Raw genomic sequence first — 17,313 nt, 5'->3', positions numbered from 1 at the left:
GGATAATATCCTTAATCAAATGGTCAGGAGATCATCGATCTACAAATCAGTATGAGGAATAATTACTGAGCCGGGTAATCACGCAAAAGAATAAATATGGATAAATAATCTCAATTTAATTTCAATTTGTAAATATGGATAATAATCTCAATTAGGTAATTTCAATTTATTTAATTTCAATTTATAAATATGGATAATAATCTCAATTAGGTAATTTCAATTTATTTAATTTCAATTTATAAATATGGATAATAATCTCAATTAGGTAATTTCAATTTATTTATTATGCGATTAAATTCAAATACACGCATCTCATAAAAGTTACAACTTGTCGATTTAAAGCACGCAATGACAAAAGTACCCACGAAATCACATCCCATGCTAAGGGAGCAGCAGGGTAAATCCGTTATATCACTACATGCGGGAAAATATCCCCAAATTTCAAAACCCCTAAATTCAGCCAGTCAGAGTCGCTTCTAGGGTTCGTAGATACGGTAAAGAGGATTTAGCTGCCCACTCGAAGAAAACTACAATCTGGGCTTCGAGAGTGAGAAAGTGACGAAATTTGCTGGTAGGTTTGATTTTGTCATGACAATTTATGCATTTTTAACTTGCGTTATCGGTCACTTACTGAGTTACAATTTTTGTTCGATGGGAGTGTGGTGAATTTCTTCTCTTCTGTTAATTTCAATTACGCCGTGATCCTTTGTTTGGAGACGAGAGGGTTTTGTTACCATTAGAGTTAGGGTATTCTGCATGTCGGATTTGTGGCGCATTTTGAGCTAGATGCCGCATGAATTTTGTGAATGAATGGAATTAGGTGTTCTGGTGCTACATTGTATATGGAGTTCATATTCTTGCTCCGGAGGTGTTCAAGATTGTAAATTTGAAAGCTAAGCAAAACCTTCGGCTTGGTTTGGTTCATTTGTTTCCGATATATCTGTCCAAAAACAAATGAAGAATCTGGTTTATATTTTTAAAAAACGCAACCATGTTTTCCAGTTAACATTGAATAGTTATGTTTTATTTTCTTCACTTTGAATGCCCCTAGGATAAGCATTAGTAATGGTGCACTGTTTAGTGCAGTTCTGTTTTTGGTGGTTTCTGAAATGCGAATGTTTATATACGAGGAATAATGGCTTCATGGTGTAATTATAAGTGGTTAAGATAGGTATTGTCTGAATACTAACAAGAGAAATATTAGAATAAAAGGAAGCTACTTCATCATAATTGGGCTACAGTAGATTGTAATGTAAGTTTGAAGCCCCCACGACTATCCACTTGCTGAAGGTCTGTATATGCTATGCATGGTTTTGCTAATCAAGTTCACATCAAAATATTCAAAGTGTCGTGAATTGTCCTAATACCTAATACGAGAGATGTTTCTGTTAAATGCATTTAAGATTGCTCATTTGTCACATTTATGGTTCCTGTGCATTATATGGCTGCAGGAAAATTACAGACTGGACATGTATTCTGGAAGTGATATTAATCTTTTAAGCAAATGGTCAATCTAATTATCCACCTGTAGCTTTTGACTTATTGGGGATACCTCTTGCACCATTCCCTGTTTTTTTCCTATTGTATAAATATGGTCAATCATGATTTTCATTTCCTTTTAAACTGTTTCCCATTTCTAATTACTTGCTCATCCCCTCCTTTTGTTTGCTCATTTGCTTTGAGTGCATTGGTCCTATAAAATTGATATAGACTGAATGTTTGGCCTTGTTCTTTCTTTTCCGGCATTGGTCATTGTCTATATTTCAAGATATTCAATGCTTCGTTGGTTTTGTACCTTATTGAGCATCATGCTCCTACAATTGAGCATTCTTTCTTGCCTGTTCTTGTTTGTAGTACATTTTGTCACCCCTTGTTTTAACTTTGTTCACTTTGAAACTCCTCGGAACCATACCTCATGGACCCAATTCAATCAATTTTCTTACTCTGGAGCTCCTTATGCCCTTTCTTTTTGCTATTGCCGATCCACAATTTTCTTCTTTCTTTTGCAAATGTATCCGGCTTCTGCACTTTCCTCAGAGCGGCTATAGAAGTTTGTTTTCTTGGAGATATAAGATGCCAAGAACCAGGGCCAGTGCTGCTAAATCTGCTGAACCTGAGAAGCCTGTTGAGGATGAAGAACAGGTTGAACTTGGTGCTGACAATGACATGGATGAGGAGGAAGTTGAGTATGAAGAAGTAGAGGAAGAGGTAGAAGAGGAAGAAGAGGAAGTTGAGGAAGAGGTTGAAGAGGAAGTTGAGGAAGAAGAGGAAGAGGAGGAAAATGATGCACGAAAGGAACCTGATGGTGATGATGAAATGGAAAATGCTGAAGGTGAGGATGTGAAGAGAGTGCATGCCGCACTTCTTGCACTTCCTGAACATGGTTCAGAGGTGTACCTTGGTGGAATTTTGCAAGATACTTCTGAAGATGAACTGAAGCGCTTTTGTGAATCAATTGGGGAGGTTACAGAGGTAAATAAGATTAATTTCTGGTAGCGGCTATATATCTGGATTCGTAATTTACATGGACAGGCATGTTATCGACAGGTCAGAATAATGAAGGGAAAGGACTCAACTGAGAACAAGGGTTATGCTTTTGTAACCTTCCGGACCAAAGAATTGGCCAGTAAGGCTATTAAGGAGCTTAACAATAAAGAACTAAAGGTTTGTTAAATAACATGAATTTGACATAATTTGTATCAGGAAAGTGATGGTTGTTGGAAAAGATCATTTTATATTTAAATTTCATTCTGATTCTATTCTGTAAATATTTCAGGGGAAGAGGCTGAAATGCTCTACATCTCAAGCAAAACATAAGCTGTTCATAGGTAATGTGCCCAGAAATTGGAGAGAGGAGGATATCAAGAAGGTTGTGAATAAAGTTGGGCCTGGTGTTGTTGCCGTGGAACTTTTAAAGGTAGGGATGCTTTTTTTTTTTTAAAACTTTTTTTCTTGAAATATTTGTATAAGATGTATGTGTGCGTGGTTAGATATCATATCCAGAAATATTGTAGGTCATCTAGGAAACTTATTTTCATACAGGACCCACAAAACTCAAGTCGGAATCGCGGTTTTGTGTTCATCGAGTATTACAATCATGCATGTGCTGAGTATGCCAGACAGAAAATGTCAAATCCAAATTTCAAGCTAGACGATAACTCTCCAACTGTGAGTTGGGCAGATCCTAAAAGTGCAGAATCTTCGTCTTCTCAGGTCTTGGTTATTTGCTACAGTATTTCTATGTAGTGATTATGATTAATCTATATTCTACATGATATTGTTAGAACTTGCGATAAATTGGATCGTTTGATTACTATTAGCCTATAAACAGCCTCATCATCTCCTGAAAAAATAATTTTCCTCATCTGGTTCTGGTGCTTCTATTATGTGTACTCTGCCTGTGGAGCCCCACGTTATTGGACTTGTAAACGAATAAACAAATATCTTGAAAAAAAAACCTTTTGTTGATGGCTTTGCAACACAATGAAGGCTTGTCGATATTCATTTTTCCTCGCGGTGCTTTCCAGTCCTTCTTCCGCATAGTCACTTGAATGAGCTTTTTGGTAATTGGTTTCAACGACCAAGAAAAAGTTAATTTAAAAAAATTTCTAAGAGAAACCCTCACTTCAGCTTCAGTTTCTAAATATCTTTGTAGGGTTGTGTGTATAACAAGTTGTTCTAACATTCACTTGTTTCCTGTTGTACAGGTCAAAGCAGTCTATGTGAAGAACTTGCCAAAAGATGTAACCCAGGATCAGCTTAAGGAACTGTTTGAGCATCATGGGAAGATTACAAAAGTTGTTCTTCCTCCAGCCAAACCTGGTCAGGAGAAGAGCCGATATGGCTTTGTTCACTTTGCAGAAAGATCGAGTGCAATGAAAGCTCTGAAGAATACAGAGAAGTATGAGATTGATGGTAAAACCAGTTCCTCCATATTTCTTAGTAATTTGCTCCTCAATAATAAGATTTTTGTAGAGATGATTCTGCTTCTCTTAAATTTTTATCTTAATTTGGCTTTGTTGACAGGTCAAGTTGTAGAATGCTCACTTGCGAAGCCACAAGCTGATCAGAAATCTGCTGGGGGTTCGAACTCACAGAAGGGTGCTATATTTCCATCCTATCCACCTAATATGGGATATGGCTTGGTTGGAGCATCTTATGGTTTGGGTGCTGGATATTCGGGTGCAAACTTTGCCCAAGTAAGAAGCCTTTTGTTTTCTTTCACCTGTATTTTCCTCGTGCACGTTGAGTTTCTGGCCTTTTACTTCATTCGTGGTTAAGATCTTAGAGCTTAGTAGGTCTGTGACCCCCTGAGGCTGATCCTACATTTTTGGTTGGGTATCTTTAAACATGTTACTTTTGGAGTTTGAATGACAAAAGCTTGAATTACCTTAGTAGGTCTGTGACCCCCCTGATGCAGATCCTACATTCCTGCTTGGGTGTCTTTAAACTTGTTACTTTTGGAGTTTGAATGACAAAAGCTGGATGTATTTTCTGACAGATTTGTGTGATTGATAACTGTCAAACTATTTTCACTTGTTTGTGTCAATATTTTGGAGGCATAATGTGATTTGGGGTAACTGTTGAATCACTAATCGAAGTGTGATTGTCTTCATTGATGAGCTTTAGTGGGTACTCACTGCCATCAATTTTTTAGGTTTGATTTATGACTTCTCAGTGTAAGATGGGTGATTTTGAGGTGGGTAGGAAAGTAGTAGGCAGTTCGACTCATTGAAGTTGTTCTGTTGTTGTATAGAATTCTTAGAAGTAATTTGTATTGGATGATTTTGTACAGTGCTCCATGAAACCACCTTACTTTGATAAATGTTAAAGTGTTTCATCTTTTGACCTAGCAACCCCTAAACAACTAGCCTATAACAATTATTCACGTGTAAGTTGTGACCTCTTTTTCATTGAATGACTGCGTCAAGGAACTCAATTTCATGCCCATCTATTTCACTGATGAAGATGATTGTTTGTTAATCATTGTAATTTGTTGGCTGGCATCCTCTTTTATATTTTTATCTTAAGTTTTTTTTTGAACTGTCTAATAGTAATATGTACTATGATACTATCTGTTTACTGTTTATCATTCTACCCTGCTGACAGTGCTTTTGTGGTGCAGCCGCCGCTGATCTATGGAAGGGGAGGTGCTCCTGGAATGGCCATGATGCCCATGCTTTTGCCTGATGGGAGGATTGGATATGTCATGTAAGTGCAATTAGTTTAATTGCTGGAGTTTCTGATATTTGTTTTACTCATGGATTGTGTTTATCTCGGTTCCGTTGTCTAGGCAACAGCCTGGAGTGCAGCCACACACCCCACCACCACAGCAAAGAGGCGGCCGTGGCAGTGGCGGAGGCGGAAGTTCAGGTGGGGGAAGACGTGGCCATGGTCATGACAGCGGGCGGGGGCGTAGCCGTTATAATCCTTATTGATTCTGATTTAAATTGGCTTCTGGTGTCTGTTGTGGTGGAGGAGCATGAATTGTGTAGTCTCTGAATTTATTTATGGATCGTGGGAGTGAGTGTCATATTATATTGAATCTATCATGAGAAGTGAACATGCCAACGCCAATTAATGCAAAAATGTAGTTCAGTGCATAACCTCTCCTTTTTTCCCTTCAATTCATTTCAAATTTTACGCTAACAAGAAATGCAAAGTTCATACTCCGTAAAGGAAAATAAATTAAAATATTAATAGAATAGTAGCATTACACTAATAAATAATAAAGCTAAATAAGTAATAGTAATATTTTTGTTAGGTCACTAGCATGCACGTCACATAATACAGAAAAATGAACCATGTTTGATTTCCACTAAGTATATTTGATTCATGGGACATAAGTAGATTATAAAGTGGGGTTTGAGTCAACATTGGTGAGTTTAAACAATTAAATATGCAAGTTGAAAATGGAATTGCTTTAATCACCTATATGATTAGTTTAAGTGTGGAATTCTTGGACCGTAGCCCATTTCACTTCAGAAAAGTACCATGGTCTTGGTATTTTTTTTTGCAAAACATTGATAATAAATAAATAATAGTACTACGTATATATGAATATATACCGAGTCACCGACTACAGAAAAGAATGCAGTATCTATTTATATAAAAATCAAAATAATTTTAACATTTTTATTAATGAATACTTTAACAATTGACTAAGAATGAAACTATACCTACAATGTAATATGCATAGAACAAATTTGTAAGAATTACCATGACCACAATTCATATTTACTAATTTATTTTTAAAATCCCACGTAATCACTTTGCAACTTTGCAGCTTACATAGCTTCTGCTAAATCGGTTACTACTCTATTTGATAAACAAAAAATTTGTATAATTATCTGATAAAATCAAATCTTAAGTACATTAACCACCAAAAATATTTTACCTAAAAAAAGTTCTAGAATAAAAAGATTAAAGACTATTATTGGTAGATGTGAATGGTGACATAAATATCACTACTTGTATTTCATATATGCCACACGCTACTAACACTAATATAATTATTAGCCTCACAAAATTTAAGGGAATAGCTATATAATAACCAATTAGATGAGATCTTTTTTTTTTCATAAAAAGCTAAAGTGAATTCTTGAAATCCAACCCACTCCCCTTTTATTTTCAAAATATACACTGAAACACATGAAATTCATTGACTATTACAACGTTTAAATAAACTACAATAAGAAAACTTTTAGAAAGTGAAGAAAATTGATGATTCACATATCCATTCTCTTCTCCATAACTTTATACCTTTTTGTTTTATTTTGACATGAGAATTTGAACCTTCTTTCCCTCTTCACTTCTTTTTTCTAGAATAAAAAAGTGGCTTCTCTCTACCAAATCAGCAGCCTACTATTGAAAATTTGAAACCTTATTAACATGCATTAAATTCCACCATTCTCAACTTACCCTCAAATCTCAATCATTCCCCTCTCTCTCTCTAAATCACACCATTTTTCTCTCTCTTCAAAACCTCCCATGCCTCCGGTTGATCTCGAGAATCTAGTCTCCGCCTGCGCCGGCGGCATCTGCAGCGACAGCAAAGTCACCTGCGAGACGCTCGCAGGCGACAGCGCTGCTGTCGCCGCCGTCGCCGATCCTGACCTTCCGCCGGAATCCTTCTGGCTGTCGAAGGACGCGGAGTACGATTGGTTCGAACACCACACCTTCTTCGAGCGGAAGGACTCCGGCGGCAGGGGCGGCGGCTCGAGTCTGACTGCAGACGCGCAGTCGAACTCGAGCTCGCAGCGATTCTCCTTCAGCAGGAAGTCGAAAGCCGCGATCCTCGGATTGCCGAAGACGCAGAAGGCGACCTTCGTCGACCCAAAGCGCCGGCCGTGCAATAAACCGGTGACCGTCCGGCTTTTTCCAAAACGACCCGAACCGGCCGGGAAATCGGCGGTTCCGGTAGAACCGGGTTCGCCCAAGGTGTCCTGTATTGGGCGGGTCCGGTCCAAGCGCGGCCGGCGCCGGTCCGGTTCGCTGAGGAGGAGGGAGAAGGCGGCGGAGAAATCGAGTCGCGGAGGAGGGGAGGAGGAGGAGAAGAAGCAGAAGGCCGGTTTTTATACTAAGATGATGGGGATGTTCCGGTCGAAGAGGAGCCGGAGTAAGAAGGGGCCGCGGTCGGGGAGTAGGAGGGCCGGGGATGAGGCGAAGGCAGGGGCGGAGCTGCAGCGGTGGAGCGCGAGTTCGAGAGTGCGAGAATTGCCGGGTGAGGCGCCCGGTTTGGGTGGATTGAACCGGTTTGCTTCGGGTCGGCGGTCGGCTTCTTCGTGGGCGGCTGAGGATTTGAGTGAGACGGTTTCCGGTTCGGACCGGCACGTGGGAGTCGTGAGTTGGAGCTGACGTGTGCATTGAATGTATCTTGTGGTTTTACTTGCGTAGAGTAATATTTAGAAAAAAAAGAAACAAAATGGACAATGAAAAGGGGAAAGGAGTGTTAATTTGCATATCAAATTCATGTAAATAATGAAGTACACTTGTTATTTTGGTGAGAATATAGAAAAAGTGAGTTGTTTGCTTATTTTTTAGGTGGGTGGAAATATATTTTAAAAGGGGATTTAGTGAGAAAGAACTATTATTAAGAATATGTTACAAACTCAATTCCCACATCGGTTGTGAGAATAACAGGTGTTGGGTAGATAAATTAAATTTATTCTCTTATCTAATTGACTAGTCTTTTCGACTGAGTTCTTCTGTTTGGTTGGACTGAGTTCTCCTGTTTGGTTTGTATCAATTGGGGCCAACGAGTACGTTTTGGGCCGACTCGGAGTGGTGGCCGAGCAAAGGATCCGTCGTGATCAACGAGAACTCAGAGTGGTAGTCTGGCAATGAACCAGCCATGACCAACGAAGACGTTGGCCCCTAAAGGAGGATCGAATGTTACGGACTCAATTTCCACATACATCTAGCAATATTAGGGTAAAATCCGTCGAATTCCATTTTTTCTATGCCATATCATCATTTTAGATTTCAACCCTACATCTGTAATAACGCAAGCTCTGACTTATTTTTGCGTCCAACGCCCCCCTTCTCAACACATGCAATAGAGCCCCAAAAATAATTATGAATGCTTACCAAGCACATTTTGTAACTGCAATTTATGAGGTGTGACTATCTATCTGCGTAACTTTGTTTGACCAACTGATTGCTAAATACTCCCTCCATCAAATAATAATCATAATATAAGTCTTATTTTCTTCATCAATATAAAATTTAGATTGAAAAATTCGTGAAATGCTACATATTTGACTATATTATACTCCCTCCGTCCCAGAGAAGTTGGCATACTTTGAAAATGGCACGAGATTTTAGGAGGTTTTGTTTTGTGTGTTAAATGAAGAGAGAAAATATAATTTTTATATTCATGTGAGAGAGAACTTTTTCCAAAAAGGTAAATGTGACATCTTTTATGGGTCAAACTAAAAATGAAAGTGTGCCAACTTCTCTGGGACGGAGGGAGGAAGTAGTATTTATGACGTGATGTGACACTATAATAGTATTGCACTAAGAATATTATAGAACATATATATACAGCATAGTGTGGTGGTGACTGTTGAGCGAATGATTTCAACCCATAAATTAATAAAATTAGATGATCGAAGAGAAAAAATCAAGTGAGGTGTGAGTCAACAATGGTGGGTTAGAAAAATGCCTAATTCGAAATTGGAATTGCTGTCATGTATAGGTAAGTGTGGACTTATGTGATTAAATAATTCGAGTGGCAACATTTTGTTGACTTTAAATAGTTTGGTTTACCCTTTGTGGTGTCTCTCTCCAAATAGAAGATTTTTTGAAGATGATCCAATTATTAATTTTATTTTAGTTTGGTGGATGTTGGAATAGAATTACTATAAATCTATAATCAGTATCAAACTAATTTTTAACTTTGAATAGTTTTGCATATATCACAATTCTTTACCATCAAAATAATTTATTTATCTAAAATAATAAAGTATACTTTTTTAGTAATACGTCAAAAGATATTTCAATTCTTAATAAGTTAACAAATATTGCAATATTAATTAATACATTAAAGAATATAAAAAACATGAGTTTTTTCCCTCTTTCATCCTTACGTTCTTATCTCATTCTCGCCCGTCACACTCGTTGTTGCCAATTGAGAAAACTGACGTGTGCAATGTCGCTCCGATTGAAAGCAACTAATGCAACAATGTGAGGGCAAAAACACTTTTCCTTCCCTTTTTTTAATCTTTAATGAATCTCACAAAATTGAATTAAAAATTTTCTTAATTTGAAGAGAATATTAGTTCGTTCACACGGAATTAATGGTTTAGATGAAGTTTTATATTGGATTTGGATCTTTAGAGTGTCTCCAGTGGCGGACATCGGCGACGTCCGACCGGACGTCCGCCGTAGTGAACGGGAAGGGCGCGCCCACGCCCGTCGGATGGGCTCGCCCCTCACCCCCACGTCCGATCCGGACGTCCGCCACTGTGGCGAAGGTCAGACGTCCCGGTCGGACGTCCGCGTTTTAATTTTATTTTTTTGAAACTCTATAAATAGGGCTCGGTGAACTTCATTTCATTCACACCACTTGTGTTGACAAATTTCTCTCTCTAACCTCTTTTTTCAAGTATATCTAGAATGGCGAGCAGTCGTGCGGGTGGTAGTGGCGGAGGCGCTAGTGATAGTGATGGTGATAGTGATAATGAATTGGATCTCGCTGTGCAAGAGGCGATTGATCGATTGCTCCGGCAGCGGCAGCAGGCAGCGCCGGCAGTACCTCGGCCGATCCATCGCCGACGTCATGTACCCCGGGACCACATTGCTGCACATATTCGGTTGCATGAGGACTACTTTGCTCCGCAGCCGCGTTTTGGGGATGCCTTATTCCGACGACGTTTTAGGATGCATCGTCATCTGTTTATGCATATCGTGGGTGCGTTAGAGAGAAGATACGAGTTTTTCAGGATCAGAGAGGATGCGGCTGGCAAACCCGGACACACGGCAATACAGAAGTGTGCTGCCGCAATCAGGCAACTGGTGTATGGAGGCCCGACCGACATGTTCGACGAGTACTTCCACATTAGCGAGTCTTCAGCCGTTGAGTGTCTGCTGAATTTTTGCGCGGGCGTTAGATCGATATTCGGGGATCAGTATCTACGGCGTTCGAGCCCCGAAGACTGCCAGGCGGCTGATAAATATGCACGGGTCGGTGCACGGGTTCCCTGGGATGTTGGGCAGCATAGATTGTATGCATTGGGAGTGGAGAAACTGCCCCGTCGCCTGGAAGGGGATACACACTTCCGGCTTCAAAGCCAAGCATCCCATGATGATCCTTGAAGCTGTAGCTGACTACCGGCTGTGGATATGACATGCTTATTTTGGAGTCGCCGGGTCGAACAACGACCTCAACGTCCTCCAGTCGTCGCCCCTGTTCAACGATCAGTGCAATGGCGTTGGTCCCGCCATCAGTTTTGTCGCCAACGGCAACCAGCACAATATGGGATACTATTTGGCGGATGAGATATACCCAAACTGGCCCGTCTTTGTGAAGACGATCAAGCATGCGGTCGGACCAAAGAAGTCCTACTTTGCGAGCCGTCAGGAGGCAGCGCGCAAGGATGTTGAGCGCGCATTTGGTGTGCTCCAGAGTCGATGGGGGATGGTGAGGGGTCCGGCACGGCAGTGGTATATTCCGACATCGGCGACATCATGTACGCATGTATCATTTTGCACAATATGATTGTCGAAAGTGAAGGGGACGAACTGACTCAGTGGACCAACGAAGATGATACGGGTGCCGGTCCAAGCCACGGCGTGGCCAGCGCGAATGTGAACATGGGGGTACCTCATGGAGAGGTTGAGCGGTTGCGCGCATTTGCCGACATGCGGCAAAGAGATGCCCATATTCGACTTCAGGAGGATATCATCGAAGAGGTTTGGACGCGAAGGGGTGGACGTTGATGTGGTTGCTTTTTTTTCTATCTACTATGTAATTTTTTTTTTGAATGATGTATATATATATTTTTAATGAAATATTCGCATTTCCCCATTCGTATCCGTGTCGAATTTTAATTCTGTAAATTTTAATTTTAATTGTGAATTAATTTTATTGCGGGAAGTCCTAGTTGAAGTCCTAGTGGGAAGGGCGCCACCGGAGACACTCTTATAGGATCGATCCAATAAAAATCTGATGATTTCAGGTTGAGTTCGGGTTGGGTCGGAGTATATATTTTAAAATCGTGATAAAGTTTTAATTATGTTTCACGGGTTTTAATAGTGTAATATCAAGTATTAATCGTGTAATATCATGTTCGGATCGTTATCGTGTTGTGTCAAACTAAATTGTATAGTAATAGTAATTTACTAACATCAATTAATGGTAGGACTGACAACTTTCGATAAGACACGATAATCCGCAGGAACACACATAAAGTTAATGGGTTGGAACCCGATAAGAATCCGACGATTTCAGACTGGGTTAGAGTTTAACTTTATTGGATTGGGTCGATATTGAATTGGTCCGATAATGATCCAATTCACACGATTTGTCAGTCCTACATTTAGAGACTATGTAGACCGGCTTAGACCCCACTATCAACTAAAAATCATTGATTTTTTTTTTCATTAAATTCTACTGTATGTCATTATAGTTTTGACTAATTTATTTGTCACTACATACAAAACATCGTGTTATGTGGTCAATTCTATTTTGCTAGACAAGTCGTTACAATTCTGCAATCTCTCATCCCAATTTTGTCGAGTTGCCAAATTTTCATTGGCTCAACGTCACGTTTGAGTGCTAAAATTATGAAAATTTAAAATTTTAGTATAGTTTTATTTTGGTTGCATTCGAATAATGATCTTATCCTTTTGGTCTATATAAAGAACAATTTGCCTATTTATAGTTGTCAGTATAGAAAACAATTACTCCCTCCATCCTAACTTATTATTTATTGGGATGTCCAATTAAATTGAGTCATTTTCTTTTTTTAATAAAAAATAAAATATCTAATCACTATTATTTTATTCCACTATATATATACTTTACTCTCTCTTTATCTTTCCTACTTTATTCCTTTCTCCTACTTTTTAACACAATTTCATAATTTTTATGCCCAAAAAGTTGTCTCAACATAGTTGGGACGGAGGGAGTACTATTTCCTTATGCCACAAAAGAAATTATGATTGTTTAGTTCGCATAGTGTTTAAAGTGTATAGAAAAAATATAGTCAAATGTATTCATGGAAGGAGAGAAAAAAAAGTGAATTATAATAATCATGGTTTTTTTTTCAAAAGTAGAAATATATTGTTGTGACATATTGAAAAAGAAAGTAAGATATTTTGTTGGACAAAGGAATAATAATTAGGGGATATTTAGCAAAGCTTATTGGAGAGAGTTTAAAACCCTCAAAAAGTTTATAAAATATTTCAAGTGCTTGTAGGATAGAGTTTACGAGTTACTATACAAGAGTATTTGGATAATTAAGATTATAAGCTATAAAAAGAAAATCTTAATTACAGAGAAATTACTTTATTCTCTCCACTTAAATCACTAAATCTCATTTTCTTTAATTATTACTCAGAGAAATACATTGATTAATTTGAGACAAAAGAATCACTTTATAAGATGTACTATTACCCCATCCAAACACCCTCTTATAAAGCCCCAGAGCCCAAAAATGTAAGATAATTGGGCCGAGCCCAAATATGATAATGAACTTGGATCACACTGGGCCATGAAAGTGATCACAATTGTTCTATCAAATGTAATCAATAAAAATACCTAAGTTGCCATTGTATATTTGCTTACATACTTTCTCTAGTATACCTAATTGAGCAAATTTCCACCTTTTTACATATTCATTATTTTTTTTTATTATTATTCATAGATTTTCGTATTAGTAATACTTTGATCGATTTGAAACATAAAAGGAGATTTGTCTAAACATTTAAGCTTTGGTATTATAGGTTGATTTTATTTTTAAATTTTTTTGAATTCATTATTGTACATTAGTACATTTCAATTTGTCAATGCCATAAACCATGTCACAAATGAGATCTCTTTGCACTACACATCCTCGTCGTATAGCTCCACATGTCGCCCATTCATTGGTTGGCAAGGCCTAGCATTGTTCTTGCATCTCAAATCCAAGGGGGCTCTCAGGGCCTCTACTTGGGCTTTGGACACTGATCTCACCTGCACACATGGATAATTAATCACTATTGTATATTTAAATCATAAACACAAAAATTAATCCTACAAATTGCCACTACAAAAAGATTCAAATGATATTTGTTTCTTACCCTAGCAAGAATGTACCAAGTGACATCTTGTGTGCAAGGAGGTGTGGTGAAAGAGCCAACATATCTATAGTACTTATGACATCTCTTCCTCACTTCGGTCGGGTGAAACGGCCCGAACGTGATCGGGCTGTCCTCGTGCCTCTTTACCTCGTACGCAAGCTCGTTAAGTGCTTTTTGCATCTACAAAACATGTAGCAATTGAAAATTAAATTACAACTTTTTTGTGAAAATTTTTTTGTTGCATAAGTTAGTGTTCTACCTTGGCAAGGAGTGGATCAGCATGGCCATAGTCGAAGAGAATAGCAACAACGGCAACGTTCCCCTCGTCGGTAACGTGCACTAGGTGAAGCTCTGCAGCATACCTGCATTACACAATTCACATTTAATTCACAAAAATGGCAACAAACACACACTTGGATGAGTTGTGTTGTTGCATACTGCTTTCCGTTGATTCGGTGCTCGGAAGGGGAATGCCAGTGCATTTGCTTCAAGCTGTACATCTTGCCATCCACAACGACTCCCCCGGTATGATCTGGATATCGTACCTGCAGTGGCAGAGACAGAAAATTAGTTTTTGGAGAAGTAAAATCGTGACAATGAGAGTTTTGCGATAAATAAATAAATAAATAATGTTTGAATGGGGGTGCTTCAATTTTAAATTTGAATATTGATATTTAAGAATTAATAATAATATTAGTATTTCTAACTTATTTTAAATTTGCTATCTAATTATAATAAATCATAGTTAGATAAAATATGTTGTTTATAGATTAAAGTATAAAGTAACAAATTAGAACAAGTTACAAAATCTATCATGCATATTACTATTTGTTAAAAAGATAACACTCTTATCTCACCCTACAGTGCTTGTGGGCCGGACCCAACCCAAACCCAACTCGGCCCCTACCTGAAATTGACCCAAACGCTGTTTCATAAATTGACACCTATAATAATTTAAAGTGATTGTTATTCAAATTAGTTATAAAATAACTAGTCTTACTATTTATTATAAGCATGAAGAAAAGTGGTCACATTAAAAATTATTGTTGTTATACATAAAATGATTATGTTAATGGATAAAAGTTACTTTTAAAAATATGTCAATTCGAGTTTGACCCAAGTCCGGTCCGGGTGAGCTGGTCTGACCCACTCGAGCTTAACTAAAAATGAGTGTTTTGGTGTATGGTTTGAGATGGTCTTATCACACAATTCTTTCTTCAAGAACAGAAACGTAACTAGAAAAAAAAAAGTTTTCTAAGAAGGAAGAAAGAAATTACCCCAACATTGAACTTGTTGTTGACCAAAGTGACATTGCAAGAGCCGTATGATCTGATCAAGGGCTTCAACTTCTTGTTTAGGACAGCTTTGTCAGTCAAAATATTAATCGGCGACTGCGTTTTCCCACTCGCGCACGTGCTGAAATTCGGGTTTATCTTCCCCCACATGTTTGGGCCAGTCCCTCCCGAGTACGTAAACTGAATAGATCCATCAGCCTCTGCATCATTCACACACACAAATTCATTTAGTTCGATACGATGTGTATTTATGTCCAGGATCGATGACAGGCCGCCAAAGATTATAACTTTCGAATTGTGCCTAAAATATAATTGCACAGTAACTAACTTCTTTTCAGGCTTCATACTCAACTTGTTTTACAAAAACAACTTAAATCATAAGTGAAAAAAACTTTTATTTATGGTCCAAGAAACTTGGAGCTTAGGCAAGAAAACACACACACACACATAGTAAGCAAGCAAGAAAGCGAGAAAAATGCAGAGAGAGAGAGAGAGAGGCATACGTTGGGAAGAGGCAACAAAGAGAAGGGAGATTGTGACAATGAAGAGAGCTAATGGTGGAGAAGCCATGGTTGAAATTTTATTTGATTTACTACCTAGCAACCTATAATGGGGAATAATGAGGATGATGTTATATATATATATATATATACATATATATGAGTGTGTGTGTGTGTGTGTGAGAGAGAGTGAGAGAGAATACAACAAGCAACACTTCATGTTAGAGTTTCACCACTGCCACTCTTTGTTTAGCTTTATGTCTCCGTCTTTTTTGCTGCAGACAACTCACCCCACCTTATTCTCCACTTCTTCTTTCCTTCTCTATTTTTTAAAAAATGTTAAGTATAGTATACTATTCAATATTTTTTTTCGTCATTTTAAGTACTATAGAATATTTTTTTTTCTTCATTTAAGATAGTTATATTATATTTGGTTTAAGTGAAAAAAGAAAGAATGAAGGATTAAGTTAGAGAGATTAAAAGTGTTGATTTTGTTAAAAAAAAAGAAGAAATGACTCGTTTATGTTGAAACGTTCTAAAAAGAAATATGAATCACTTAACAAGGGACATATGAAAGAGCATTATTTTCATCTTGTATTTTAGTATACTCCATCCTTTCTAAGTGTGATTTCTATGTTATGTATAGTCGTGCCTAAGGGCATATTGGTTGAAGTAGATTTCTCTTTTTGATCAAGACGCCCTAGCTAATTTATCGACTTTGGTTTAGTTATTGTTTGTCTTTATCGATTTTATATTTCTTGATATATGTGGTTATTAGATTACTATTGTTTGGATATATTGCCTGCATTTTTTCATAAAATACTTTGAGCATAAAATACTTTGCGAAATTAGTGTGAAAGAGATCAGTTCCAATTTTAACATTCTATTCGATTTTTTAGCAGGTCAACCCAAATTGTTTTACTACTCCATTAGCTAATCTATTGACAATTAAGGTTATGACATTTATGTGATAGTATTACTTCATTGAAAAAAACATTCATAGGTTTCAAGCACATAAGATTCGACGTTTTAATTAATGATAATGCTTTCATGACTTGCTTTAAGAAATTAACATTAAAAAAAAATTGCGATAAAAAGAAACGTGGAATTATGGGATATTTTTTTTGAATATATATATGCCAAATCAAGCTAACAGATAGATACCCGTGATAATAATAAAAAAAGAGACATTATTATTATTATTATAATTAAACTAATTTTAATGCATGAAAATTGTGACAGAGCCAATTGTCTTGGTTGGACGGCTGAGCACATTAGCTCTCCGAAATTTGAATTTATATACGACAGTTAGAGACCAATTAAATAAATACTTATTTGGACAAATTGTTTAGAAAATTATGATCAATTGGCTGTAAATGGATCCTTAATTGTTAAATAATTTGTTTTATTGTTTTTAAATGTGATTTGGTGGAATAATGTGGATTTTGCTAATCTTGTGGAAGACTCGATTGCCTTGACCTAATTCAAAGGTCTAACCAGGGGAGGTAAACATGAATTGAATTATGTTAGGTGAAAAAGAAGTTAGGTTAGTTTATATATGTTGTCAACTTTCATTATATAAAAAACAAATAACAAAGTTGTATGATGTGGTGTTGCTTTTGTGCCTTTGTAATAACAACAAGCCCCTTCCAACTGATTATGGTTTTATAGGTACTAGCATGATGAGACGTGTGACAAATTAAATGTGCAATTATGAATATAGTAAATAAAAT

The 17,313-nt window shown here is 37.5% G+C and overlaps 3 protein-coding genes across 6 annotated transcripts; 2 read left to right on the top strand and 1 right to left on the bottom strand.

Moving 5' to 3' along the window:
• The first annotated feature begins 443 nt into the window (after nt 1–443).
• LOC125212091 (RNA-binding (RRM/RBD/RNP motifs) family protein) lies at nt 444–5,606 on the top strand. 4 transcript variants are annotated; one of them, XM_048112137.2, is made up of 9 exons: nt 444–571; nt 2,038–2,472; nt 2,548–2,664; nt 2,777–2,917; nt 3,043–3,213; nt 3,708–3,915; nt 4,027–4,199; nt 5,126–5,211; nt 5,294–5,606. In XM_048112137.2, exons 2-9 carry the CDS (start codon nt 2,074–2,076, stop codon nt 5,436–5,438), a joined length of 1,440 nt encoding a protein of 479 aa, XP_047968094.1. In that variant the 5' UTR covers nt 444–571; nt 2,038–2,073; the 3' UTR covers nt 5,439–5,606. The 4 variants fall into 4 exon arrangements, with proteins under 4 accessions (XP_047968094.1, XP_047968093.1, XP_047968095.1 ...); XM_048112136.2 differs by having other exon boundaries at nt 456–571; nt 1,452–2,472; XM_089067379.1 differs by having other exon boundaries at nt 492–571; nt 1,463–2,472.
• Nucleotides 5,607–6,777: 1,171 nt separating this feature from the next.
• LOC125209729 (uncharacterized) lies at nt 6,778–8,035 on the top strand. Its single transcript, XM_048109314.2, has one exon. It carries the CDS (start codon nt 6,991–6,993, stop codon nt 7,855–7,857), a length of 867 nt encoding a protein of 288 aa, XP_047965271.1. The 5' UTR covers nt 6,778–6,990; the 3' UTR covers nt 7,858–8,035.
• Nucleotides 8,036–13,417: 5,382 nt separating this feature from the next.
• Nucleotides 13,418–15,729, bottom strand: LOC125212255 (alpha carbonic anhydrase 1, chloroplastic-like). Its single transcript, XM_048112363.2, has 6 exons — nt 15,584–15,729; nt 15,063–15,280; nt 14,224–14,330; nt 14,045–14,147; nt 13,786–13,965; nt 13,418–13,678 (listed from the first exon to the last, which is right to left on the bottom strand). Exons 1-6 carry the CDS (start codon nt 15,648–15,650, stop codon nt 13,550–13,552), a joined length of 804 nt encoding a protein of 267 aa, XP_047968320.1. The 5' UTR covers nt 15,651–15,729; the 3' UTR covers nt 13,418–13,549.
• Nucleotides 15,730–17,313: the final 1,584 nt, after the last annotated feature.

Source organism: Salvia hispanica, chromosome 3, assembly GCF_029641045.1.
Source record: "Salvia hispanica isolate PSC_SH4W2 chromosome 3, Shi_PSC_v1, whole genome shotgun sequence".
NCBI lineage: Eukaryota > Viridiplantae > Streptophyta > Magnoliopsida > Lamiales > Lamiaceae > Salvia > Salvia hispanica.
Note: the sequence above shows the minus strand (reverse complement) of the source record. Positions and strands in the feature narration are given on the sequence as shown.

What these genes read in the sequence shown, in the direction of transcription:
- LOC125212255 (XM_048112363.2), bottom strand. Translation starts at nt 15,650, where the DNA reads ATGGCTTCTCCACCATTAGCTCTCTTCATTGTCACAATCTCCCTTCTC. An exon ending in ACAACAAGTTCAATGTTGGG is followed by an intron (nt 14,331 to 15,062) that starts GTAATTTCTTTC and finishes CTGCCACTGCAG; the next exon opens with GTACGATATCCAGATCATAC. An exon ending in CACCGAATCAACGGAAAGCA is followed by an intron (nt 14,148 to 14,223) that starts GTATGCAACAAC and finishes TGTGTAATGCAG; the next exon opens with GTATGCTGCAGAGCTTCACC.
- LOC125209729 (XM_048109314.2), top strand. Translation starts at nt 6,991, where the DNA reads ATGCCTCCGGTTGATCTCGAGAATCTAGTCTCCGCCTGCGCCGGCGGC.
- LOC125212091 (XM_048112136.2), top strand. Translation starts at nt 1,957, where the DNA reads ATGCCCTTTCTTTTTGCTATTGCCGATCCACAATTTTCTTCTTTCTTT. An exon ending in TTAACAATAAAGAACTAAAG is followed by an intron (nt 2,665 to 2,776) that starts GTTTGTTAAATA and finishes TAAATATTTCAG; the next exon opens with GGGAAGAGGCTGAAATGCTC. An exon ending in CAGAATCTTCGTCTTCTCAG is followed by an intron (nt 3,214 to 3,707) that starts GTCTTGGTTATT and finishes CCTGTTGTACAG; the next exon opens with GTCAAAGCAGTCTATGTGAA.